The sequence below is a fragment of the Globicephala melas genome, chromosome 5, assembly GCF_963455315.2.
Source record: "Globicephala melas chromosome 5, mGloMel1.2, whole genome shotgun sequence".
Taxonomy (NCBI): Eukaryota; Metazoa; Chordata; class Mammalia; order Artiodactyla; family Delphinidae; genus Globicephala; species Globicephala melas.
In genome coordinates, this window is record NC_083318.1 from 31816696 (window position 1) to 31829015 (window position 12320).

The 12320-nt window shown below is 43.9% G+C and overlaps 1 protein-coding gene across 2 annotated transcripts in view; it reads left to right on the forward strand.

Annotated features, from left to right (window-relative positions):
• The first annotated feature begins 1778 nt into the window (after nucleotides 1–1778).
• Nucleotides 1779–12320, forward strand: part of PAPSS1 (3'-phosphoadenosine 5'-phosphosulfate synthase 1) — a 108908-nt gene continuing 98366 nt past the window's right edge. The window contains exon 1 of one of the 2 annotated variants that reach the window (XM_030864114.3): nucleotides 1779–2061. In XM_030864114.3, coding sequence (XP_030719974.1) covers nucleotides 2002–2061 — 60 coding nt within the window. In that variant the 5' untranslated portion in view covers nucleotides 1779–2001. Of the gene's footprint in view, nucleotides 2062–2330; nucleotides 2410–12320 lie in introns of those variants that run through there. The other variant, XM_030864118.2, reaches the window with a different exon arrangement.

The window sequence follows — 12320 nt, forward strand, 5'->3', positions numbered from 1 at the left end:
GAATCCACCTGCCAATGCAGGGGACATGGGTTTGAGCCCTGGTCCGGGAAGATCCCACATGCCGCAGAACAACTAAGCCCGTGCATCACAACTACTGAAGCCTGTGTTCTAGAGCCCGTGAGCCACAACTACTGAAGCCCGCGCACCTAGAGCCCATGTTCCGCAACAAGAGAAGCCACCGCAATGAGAAGCCCGTGCACCTTAACAAAGAGTAGCCCCCGCTCGCCACAACTAGAGAAAGCCCATGCGCAGCAACGAAGACCCAATGCAGCCAAAATAAAAATTTAAAAAAAAAAAAAAGAATGTATGACTGTCAGCATAACTGATGGCAACTTGGGCCTGTAGAAGTTCCTCCTGTCCTTCCACTGGCCCTACCCAGGACTGTACTCTGCAGTAAATCACTTCTCTTGTCGTCAAGGGCTTTGAAGTTAATAGATATTGTTTAATAATCATTAGGACCCAGTGGCTTCTATGCTATCTTAGTCCCCAGACAATGATGAAGACCTTTGTTGACATATTCCCAGCGCCCAGGAGACTACTTACCCATCCATAAACCTTGACTTAGGAATGCACTTCCTGTTTCTAAGCACTACTCCAATACCCTAGGTTAGCTATACAACTGTCCCAATGTCCCCTCAGCAGTGCGGATGCAGCTGTAAATGCTTCTGGATCACAGTCCTCCATGATCTCACCCTGTAAGTTACTGTATAATAAACAGATCCATTGATTACATGGAGCCACCTGCTTCATTTTCTCAGTCTCGAGATACCTTCTTAGTTTGGTGGGCATTTTTCATTCCCTCTTGTCCTCCAGCAAAGAGGCAGTAATGTCAGGTCTTTGGGATTGGTGTGTATTTGTAGGGTAGGGCTTTGGGTTATGGAGGAGAAGCACTTCAAACAACTATCTTGGTGCCAGGGACAAGCTATGGAAAGTCCCTTAGGGTACTGGGGGTGGAAGGGGAGATAACTCCTAGAGCAGGCTCCCCTCCATCCCCAGCCCATCCTCCCGTGAAGTAGCTGTGGTATACTTCGGTGAATTTGAAAATGTCCTTCACACATGGACATTCTACTCTGTGGTAACCAAGGGCCCTCCTGCAGCCTGGATTTCATTCCTCTAAGGATTTCCTGAGAAGCTAATAAAATAGAGGTCTTTTTCTGGCTTACCGGGTGAGAAGTATCCGACAGAAATCTCCTGAAGAGACATCTGCAAGTGGGGAAGGAGGCACCTTGCAGATAACCACTAAAACCTGAGAGATATTAATTACTGATGTCCCGGGATGGGGTACTGACTTTTTTTTTTTTTTGAAACTGTGCGTTGAGCAGAATTTTAAAGCTAAGTGGAACGTGTGGAGAATGAGCTGTTTAGCACATCTTCCCTCCGCGAAGCTGGAAAATTCCTTTTTAAATGTGGCCAGGGAGAGGAGGGCACAGATATGGAGGATAGGAAACTGGTGGACGGGTTTACGGAGTAAAAACCAGAGGGCCGGGAGACCACCTCAATGTCTTCTGCCATCTAGTAAACAGCAGCACACACCCAAACCCGCAAAGAGGTGGGGAGCTAGTATCTTTCTTGTCCTTCCAAGCCGAGGCCTGGGACGCGTTTCCAGCCTCTGCGCATGCGCAGCGCAAGGCGGCGAGCGGGGGAGGGACCCTGGAAGTTCCACGACTACCTTCTCAGGCCCCGCCCCTACTTCAGAATCAAGAGGGAGGAGCGTCGTGCGCGCTCGCGTCGGTGCGCGCCCTGAAGGCCCGCTCCCACCCCCTGCGTCCGGTTCTCGTCCGGTGCTTCGCCCCACCCCACACACCTCTGTCCCGGACCCATTTAGGAGGCGGGGCCGAGGCGCCGCTCAGTCGGAGCCGCGAGCACGAGCGCGTGCCTACGACAGCGCGTGCCAGCCCGGTCGCGAGGAGACCCCGCCCTCCCGTCCCGCCCACGCCGGCCTCCAGTCCTCCGACTACTCACTGGGCGCTGAGAACGCGGGCACCCGCGCGCTGAGCAGCCATGGAGGTTCCCGGTAGCCTGTGCAAGAAAGTCAAGCTGAGCAATAACGCGCAGAACTGGGTGAGTCGGAGTAGAAGTGCGGAGGAGGCTCTGGGAGGCTCCGGCTGCAGCTTATTTCGTAGCCGCTACCTCCCTTCCGTCTCCTCTGTATCCTCCCTGGAGAATTGGGGGTGGTACCCGAGGCCGCGGCGCCTTCCACCTGGGGCGGTGGGTTGTGCCGGGTGGAGTGGCGCGGCGGGGGCGGGGGTCCGATCCAGGGTCCGTGGGAAGAACTCCCCCTTCTCCAGCTCCTCGCCTCAGAGGAGACCTTGAGGACGCTCTTTCGGCAGTGAGCTGGCGGCTGCTGAAACCTGCATCCCCCTCCAGTGGCCTGAAGGTCTGCGGAGGAGGCAGAGGCAGGCGTCTTTGGTACGTTTCCTGGTTTTTCTTGGCTTTGCCAGTGCAGTGAGCCCAGGTTTGGGTCCATCTCCACGTCTTTCCATTTCTGACTTTCAGCGTGAAGGGAGAGTACTCAACAATGCGGCCATTCATGAGCTGAGACTGCCCTGAACTGAGGTTCTTTGTGATTCGGTGCTAAATCGGAATATCCAGCAAATAACATGGAAACAGTGAAGTGTGGGGAAACTAATGGTTTATAACGTTTAGCAAGGACTGCCAGTTTGCTTTGATGGTTAAGCAACCTCGGAAGGTTGCTTGCTTCCTTAATTATTCTTGGTAAGAAACAGCCTTAAGCTAAGATTTTGTAAGTGTAGAGGGGGTGGGGTGGAGCAGGTGATGTCCAGCTCTGGAGGCCGGAAAGATACTGGTTTTAAGTTTGGGTGGAAATTTTTATTTCACAGTACAGCAAGATCATGAGGTTTAAATGCAGCCTTGTAAATCGTCATTACCCTTGGTGAGTCAAAGAAAAAAAAAGCCATTTCAGACAAATGTTCAAGTCATTAATTTACCACATCTGTTGTTACCAAGTATTCTCACCCGATTCCTTTCCCCTCTTAGTTATTTAACTCTTCCTTAGGTGATAAGGACGGAGAAGAGATAAAAGGGGAATTAGACCATTGGAAAGAGCGCTGGACTAGCGGCCTGGTCTCTGGTTCCAGCTTTGCCGTATAGTAGTTGTGTGATCCTGAGTAAAAACCCTCGACTTCTTTAAACCTCAGCTGACTTAAAGGTATAGTAGTGGTACTTCACTGGAGAGTTTTGAGGAGTAAAGAAGATAATGACTTGGAGGGTGCAGTGATAACACTGCTCTGAAACTATTGATACTGCTCCTGTTACCTTGAGGTGTTTCCTGGTTAGGGAAATACGGTTGGCTGAATTAGGGTATTTACATGTCATTTCAGCTACACTGTAACTCATTTACTGTTCCATTTGCCACATAGTGCGTGTTCTTTGTAGAGGCATGTGCTACTCATGGGGAAGGTGAGAAATGAGGGACTCAGTGCTTGCCTTCCAGTTGCTCAGGGCCTGGTTGGGGTTGTGATTGGCATTTGCCGGATGATGAATATATCATTATAGACCCCAGTGAGTGGGGTAAGACAGCTGTTTTATCACAGTTTAGAGGGGAGATTAGTTTAGTCTGGGCGTGATGGAGGTGAAGTGTGCTCAGATTTTTGAGGCAGAGGGGAACTGTATGAATAAGGTCTAATATTAATAATAATTTATATTATTTATAATAATATATAATATTATTATTATAAATAATATAAATAATAATAATTACCATTATTTACTCCAGGAACAATGAAGAGACCTGTTTAACCACTCTGGAGGGCTTTTGTTGACTGGAGATAAGATTGAATGAGCGGGATGGGGCTAGGTTGTATAGTTGTTAATGTTTGGTTGCTGAGTTGAGACTAGATTCTGTGAGAGATTTTGGATGAGGCTAGAATTTTTAATTTTCAGGGCCTTGTAAATCTTTCTTTGCCCCAGTAGGGAACACCCATCATCTTTTCCTCTCACATACATCAACTGATAGGGACACATGTAGCGAATCCAGACACCTTTAAAGTTCCCATCATATGATGAAATTGGTATTCCAGGAAGACAGGTCTGCTAAAGAAATTAGACACTGTTAGAGCCCAGGTATAGAAGTCCTGGAGAACAAACAGGGTTATAGTAAGGTTTAAATGAATTAATAGACTTGAGGAATGCCTGGTACGTGAGCACCAGTTAAGGTCTTTGTCTTGTTACTGCTATTAATTCATACAGTTGTGAGGGTGCAGAGTACTGGGCTAAGGTGGTAGTGGAAAAGCAGCATAGATCCGTTAAGAGCGTTCAAGGTTGAGTAAGAAGGACCTGACAAGAGTTAGGGAATGAAAGAGGGAGACGTATTAAAAGAGGATCCTGAGGTTTTAATCCTGGGAAATGAGGAGAAAAGTCGCGGCATGCAGGGAATTTGGGAAGTAGGTTGAGGGCTGGAGTGATGGTGATAATAGTTAAACACTGAAGGAAAGTTTACTATGTGCTGGAGGCAGTTTGAAATTTTTTACCTAAATTAACTTATTGAATTTCTGTACCATTTTTGAGGTGGGTATCATGAGAGACAGTGGTTTAAAGCAAGGACCCTGGAACTGACTGCCTGGACTCGAACCTGGGCTTCACTATTTACTAACCGTGTAACCTTTAGGTAGTCACTTAATTTCTCTGTGCCAGTTTGCTCATCTGTAAAATGGGGGTGATGGCCTCACAGGGATATTGTGAAGATTAAAGGAGTTAATATATGAAAAATGCTTAGAACAGTGTCTGGCATATTGTAAGTGTTGTGTGTGTGTTAGCTGTTACAGTCTGAGTATTATGTGTGTTAGCTGTTATTGTTAGTTATCCTCTTTATTCCAATTAGTATCTCCATTTTATTGATGAAGAAGCTGAGGCACAGAGATGTCATAGAGCTTGTAAAAGGTGGACCCGATATTAAGTATGCTGCACGTAAGGGACAGATGGCCTTAGTAGAGATAGTCTGTAGAACAAGGCTATCCAGTAGAAATATAACGTGAGCCACATAATGCAATTTAAATTTTTCTAGAGGTCATAGTAAAAAAAAAAGTAAAAGGAAGAGGTTGAAATAAATTTTAGTATTTATTTAACCCAGTATAGCTAAAGTACTGTCATCTCAATATAAAAATGAGTTTAATACTATCATAATCAATATCAAATTATTAAAAGATATATATAAGTATATATTTTAACTTAGCACACGTCTCACTTCAGACTAACCACATTTTATTTATTTTTAATTAACAACTTTATTGTAGTATAATTGCTTTAAATGTTGTGTTTCTGCTGTATAACAGTGAATCAGCTGTATGTATACATATATCCCCATGTCCCCTCCCTCTTGCGTCTCCCTCCCACCCTCCCTATCCCACCCCTCTAGGTGGTCACAAAGCACCGAGCTGATCTCCTTGTGCTATGCAGCTGCTTCCCACTAGCTATCTATTTTACATTTACTAACCACATTTTAAAAACTCAGTCGGGACCTGTGGACAGCACAACTATAGGGATTGAGTTAGGTTAAGGTCGAAAATAAAGATTTGATGGTTAAATTCGAGTTAGAGAATATACTAGAGAGAAGGGAGGTGTCTCCATGTACCTACAAGAATAGTAAAGAAAATCAAGAATGAGCATGCCCCTTTAGCCTCCTCTTGTCTCAGTCTGACGAAGCATTAGGTGTAATGAGTATCATTTAACATCTGATTGAACCTTTCTCTATTGGGACCGGTTTTCATCTGCCTTCCATAAAACATTTCAAACTGTGTGTTAGCTGGCCCTCAGTTCAGACCCAGGTGTCACTCCCTATTTTGTAGACTCATGTTGGGCCAAATCCCTTGCTTGGACCCGCTTTACAGTGGAGCTGGACCCTACTACCCACAGAGTAGTCTGAGATCTAGCATTGCCGTTTGGAAGCACATACGACAATCTCGTTCTGGTTTGCCGTTCCATTCCCCTCTCTCCTCCATGCCCTAAATTCCCATAGCTCCATATCTCCAGCACCAACTCTCTTTCTTTCTTTCTTTTTTTTTTTTTTTGCGGTACGCGGGCCTCTCACTGTTGTGGCCTCTCCCGTTGCGGAGCACAGGCTCCGGACGCACAGGCTCAGCGGCCATGGCTCACGAGCCTAGCCACTCCGCGGCATGTATGTGGGATCTTCCCGGACTGGGGCACGAACCCGTGTCCCCTGCATTGGCAGGCGGACTCTCAACCACTGCGCCATCAGGGAAGCCCCAACTCTCTTTCTATACCTTGCATCCTCAGGGTTTTACACAAGCCTTTCCTTCTGCCCTGATGCGTGTTGACCTTTATCACTTGTGGAAATCTTAAGAGCCTCGGGCTCCTGTACTGAAACTGTGGCCTCCTGTGTCCACACACTGTTGCACATAGGCTGAATTCTTTGTGCACCTCTGTGTTATGTTGCAGTCTGCTATTATCGTGTATCATGTAATCATATTTCGTTATAGAGGTTTTGCGTCTACACGGAGCTTTTCCTTATATAACAGGATGGGGATAAGGGTTAGGGTGCCGAGTAGGCCTCGGTACTTCTGTTATTAAAAGTCTTAGATAACTTACTAGTAACTTAGCACAGCTTAAGTAAGAGAATAAGCTCCATACGTGGTAGAATTAAAATTATAGCTTTGTCACTTACTACCCGTGTGATCTTGGGCATGTTGCCTAACTCCTCTGTGCCTCAATGTCTTCAAATGTAATAATGTGGATAATGAAACACAGCTTGTAGTGGAGCTAATAGGGCATATCTCATAGGGTTATAATGAGGTTTCAGTTATTTAATACATTTAGAGCACTCTAGTGCTGGCACATGGGCACTGTTTAAGGTGTTCTTATTTATTAAGTCATCGAATATTTGACACCTGCTTTGTGTGTGCCTGTGTTCCAGGTTCTGGGGCTGCAGTGGTAAAAAGACAGCCAACGGTCCTGCTCTCATGGATATTACATTCTACCTGGGAGAGGGTTAATCGAAAAGCAAATAAATGAATAAGATATTTTTCCTTTTTATCAGTTCTACCTTTTCTGAACAATGTGTCCCTCATACTGTTCGATGCCTTTCATAGAAGGCCAGCAGCCCGTTCTGGATTTGGGGGAAGACTGAGGTGGTCCAAAAATGAAGCAAGCATGGAAATGGAACACACAGCATACGGAAAGCCATGTATTCCTCCTTCAGAGCATTGGCCTGGCTGTGTGCAGGGGCAGCTACTGAGTTTCCTTCCCTGGAAGTAGGGAGATACTGCTGGAAGAGTTGCCTAAAGGAGAAGGAGAACTGGACTTTACCAAGAATGCCCTCCGTGTTGACTGAAAACAAGAACGGGAAGAATGACAGCAGGGTCTGGATCCGCATGGTCCAATCTGGTAGCCACTAGCCACCTGTGGCAACTTAAATTTAGTTAAACTAAGATGAAACGTTCCATGTTTCAAGTGCTACATTTCCATAGGAAGCTCGTGGCCACTGTATTGGACTGTGCCGTGTAGAGCATTTTCATCATCTCAGAAAGTTATACTGGACAGTTCTAGATCGTAACTTTGGGATGGCTGCTGACATTTTTTCCTACTTATGTGTGTATTTCTGTACTCGTGTATTTCTTCTTACTTTCTTCCCTGGGGAAGGAAATTTCGAGAGATGGTAGCAACTTTGGAATCACGGTTTTGGGCAATTCTGTAGTCCTGGCTGCAGCAGGGTACCCAGCTGTCAGTTAGCCTCCCCTTTAGCATAGTGGCTTCTCTAAAGTTGAAATATGAAATAAGCTTCCCCAGCTTGGCTCTATTACATTGACCTTTGAGGAGTAGTTTTCTTCTCCAGTGATTTTCAACCAGGTAAAAATTTACTTCCCCCCAGGGGGTGTGTTTGGAAAATATCTGGAGACATTTTTGGTTGTTATATTTGTGTGTGTGTGTAGGGGGGTGTTGCTTCTGACATCTGTTGGGTAGAGGCCAGGGATGCTGCTACAAACCCTGCAGTGCACAGGACAGTCCCCACAGCAAAGCATTATCATTAATGCTGAGGCCCAAAAGTCACTAATGCTGAGGTTGAGAAACCCTGTTCTATTCTTCGCTTTGAGTAAGAAAAAGGGGAAATAAATTAGGTAACTCTGAAATGCAAAACTAGTAATTTAAAATAAAATCCAATACTAGCATTTTCTCCTCCACCAGCTAGGATGTTACCATCTTTTGCTCTGAGATGGATCAATTACTCATAGCATACCAACAGCAAAACAGTAAAATCCAACCCTGAATTGTTTTGAAAGCGAATTACTAAGTAATTAGTTCAAATGAAGAGACTGGGTTTTTTTTTGGTTTTGTTTTTGCTTGTTGTTTTTATTTTGGTATTTACCTAAGTGGTAATTATTTCCGTGAAATATCCTTTCCTAAGGACACAGTTCTCTACCAAGTAAGTTTTAGCTGAGTAAACAGTGGAAAAATTGGACAGTACGTATAGAAATCCCGTTAGATGACTGCAGCCATTGTTCTTATTCTTCTCTGTAGTTTCTTTGATGGTTGCATCCCTTCCCTCTGTCTTTATCTCTCATATGTTTAAGTGTTCAGTTCATTGTTTTTTTAGTATATTTACAGTTTCATAACCATCACCAATATCTACTTTTAACATTTTCATCACCCCAAAAAGAAACCCTGTACCCATTAGCAATCATTCCCTATCCTTCCCCTTTCCCTCTCTGTAGCACCTGCCAACCAATAATCTACTTTCTGTCTTTGGATTTCTTTATGCTAGACTCTCCTATAAATGTAATGATATAATATATGGCCTTTAGTGTCTAACTTCTTTAACTTAGAATAATGTTTTCAAGGTTCATCCATGTTGTAGCATGTATCAATACTTCATTCCTTTACATGCTTGAATAATATTATGTTTTATGGATGTATCACATTTTGCTTTTCCTTTCATTAGTTGATGAACATTTGAGTTGTTTCTCCTCTTCAGTTGCTATGAATAAGGCTGCTGTGAACATTCATGTACAGTAAGTCTCCTACATATGAATGAGTTCCGTTCCGAGAGAGAATTTATAAGTCCAATTTGTTCGTAAGTCCAACAAAGTTAGCCTAGGTACTCAACTAACACAGCCGGCTATATGGTACTGTACCGTAATAGGTTTATACACTTTTCACAAAAATAATAAATAAAAAACAAACAAACACAAAAAATAAAACATTTTCAATCTTACAATACATACCTTGAAAAGTACAGTGCGGTACTGGCTACATCACTGCTGCTTTTATGCTTGCTTCTGGACATCCTGGGCTTGAAATAAAGATACTGTACTACTGTACTCTATACAGTATTGTGCAGTAAAGTACACGAAAGCACAACCACCTGTAGAGGACACATCCCCATCATGTATGTAGGGAAAGCCCCGCTGTCACCGTAGTGGGAGGCAGGGGCCTGTCATAGTGTAAAGGTGTCTTTCTCTCTTTATTGTTTGTCTCCTCCCCTGAAATGTTTTTGATCCGTTTTACTCCCCGTATCTAGGAGGGATCCATCAACAAATGATGAATGAACAGGTCGTCTCAGGCTCATTTCTGACTTCTAAGAATCTCTTCTGGCTGGACTTCCCACCTGGAGGCCATTCAGGGCCCCTTCCATTAAAAGTATTGACAGTTTAAAATATCCATTAAGTAAATATTTAAGTGTTCTTTAATCTTTAAAACAGAATAGTCGGAGAGCCATAATGGATATGCGGAGTGTATGCGTGACAATCGGTGATCGAATAGGCATGCCAGTATCTTAGCTCTGATTCGGGAGATCTGGGGTAGGGCCTGAGATTCACTTTCTGAGAAGCAGCTGGGTCATTGCCAGTGTTGCTGTGCCCCGTGCTTTGTAGCAGCAGGGTTTTAAGTGTAGCCTTTTCAAGTTGTTTTCTTAACCTCCAGGAATGCATGAGCCTCGGTTTTGCTGTTTGTCTTTGGCTTGTTAACGTTAATGTTCAAAAGATTAACTTCAGTTATCAATAACTCAGTGAACGAAAGCTTTCTTCTCACTGTATTCTTTTCAGTTTTATCCACATGGTACTCTACCATCTCTCCAGTTTACTCACAGTATGTCTTGGGTTATAAAAGACACATCCGTGTTACCATTTCAGGTATTCTCTTTGGAAGAATATACTGTTTGGCAGTCAGTTTAAGATGGGTGGTGGGGTGAGTGATCGATGTTGAAGTCCAGAATTATGCTTCATATTGGGTATATTTTCTGTGCCTTTACAAATTTCACTGAAAAATGCAGAGTTCTTCATAAAATCATCATAAACTCACAGACCATGAAATTCTCTAAGTAGCATCATAGGAGAAGTTAATTTGTCCCATACGGAAGCGGATAAAATAACAAAACAGCCCATGTGGAAGTTAAGGTGGGTCAGAAAGGGACACAGGGCCACTCGTGTGGGTGCTGAGGACAGCAGTTTGTAGAATGTGTAGGAAATGTACACCACACATCATGAGAGGCCACCTGGCGTTAGCTTAGTAGCAGGACTGGTAGTCATTTAGTCCCAATCGTAGAAAGAGAAGGAATTCTTTTGAAATGAATTGTCCCAGTTCCGCTATTCTTAAGACTTCTGAATGTCAATCATCATTTCATTTGCAGGTTATACAGAGAACACAAATCACGCTTTAAAATAAATGCCTTATATCTAACTTTTACTGAGCACTGACAAGGCACAAGAAAAGAGGTTGGGTGTTGTGAAAAACACAAAGAACTATAACTCATAGTGCTTGACCTATTCTCCCAAGGAAGTAAAAATTATACACAAAAAGACATCGTATGAAACGGTCCATAAATAACAGACAAATCCTATGGGCAGTAAATGTTACAGGGACTGCCTTGGGTATATGTACAACAAGCCAAATATTACTATCAACCACCCAGACTCTTAGAAAAGAATAAGCCTGATTTCATTGTTCTGTGAATAGAAACTAGGGCATTGAAGACTCTGAGAACAGGAATGGAGAGTTGGAAGGAAATAACTCACTGATGCACCCACTAATGTCATGTTTTCCTGGCGGGATTATAGGAAGGCTTTGGCTAGAGTGGGTGGAAAAGGAAAAGAGGGGAAGGGGAACTAGAAGATTACGTATGGAAGTGAGCTTTAGATTTTTAGTAAAGTTCAGGCATACACCCACCACCTTGCAATTCTAAGAGTTTTAAAAAGTGCTCTTTGATTTATTCTGAAAAACCAGGAGGTAGGAGATTGTGGCAGATCTTTTTTTAAGTTTGTGTTTTAATATGGAAAATATCAAGCATACATAAACAGTAAGCCTCCTTGTACCCAGGCTGCCATATTTACTGCCAGAATTCTTTTAAATGTAGGCGGCAGGAAGCCCGGAGGGAGCATACTTTTCTAGTGATTAAAACAATCTCTTATCCTATATTTGCTCTCAACCACAGCCTCAGCATTTTGTAGCTTCTCAGTTTTTATACATTCTACTCAGTTTAAAAAGAAAAGCGGAAGATATTTTATGGTGCCAAAATGAATTAAAACTCATTAAATACATGTTTCTTCTTGCCCCAAAGCAAAGTAACTTGGAAAAAAATCGCGAAACAAAATGACGAAGTCAAACAGGTTCTGCCAGTGTAGGCAGCTAATGTGTATAGCACCCTCCTTGTCCCCCTATCCCTGTCCTGTCCCCTTCCAGCAGACCCAGCTCCTGTCTCCTCTCCTCCCAGGCTGCCTGCCTGGGAGCTAAAACTGGATACCTCAGGAAAGAGGGGCCGCTGCTTCCCGGGAGACACAGATGTCTGGGTCAGACACCCCGGGTTTTGTTTAAAATCCTGAAAATGCAGAGCTGGAAAGTTATGTTTGCTTCATCAGTTTAATTGAAAGGAAATGGTTTGGGAGACCCATAGTAGAATTCTTTGTGATTATTGGAACTATGGATACATCTGCTAATGAGATGGTTAGTGGGGGAGGGGTGCAGCTTTTGTGGTGGGCCTATTAAAAGAATTGTCCAATTGTCCCTTTGGCTCCCGAGGACACCCCCAGGGCAGTGAGTGAGAGTAAGATGCAGATGGGCAGAGATGCTTTCTCCTGTACACTAGGGGAATTGTGCAGGGAGAGGGGGAAAGAGATCCTGAACCTCAGGCACCTTCTCAGGCCAACCAGTTTTAGAAAAGAACACATCTGGAAGTTGAAGATCTGGATAGAAATGGTCCCTTGACAAAGTCCATGTTCATGTACCTATCAGGGTGTTTGTTCCCCATTTTGAAGACCTCTGGGTCAAGGGTGAATCAGTCTATTTTGTGCCTCAACCTGAGCCACGCACGTGGCTGCAGAAAACATGGTCACTGCTCTTGTTTTAGATGTATGACC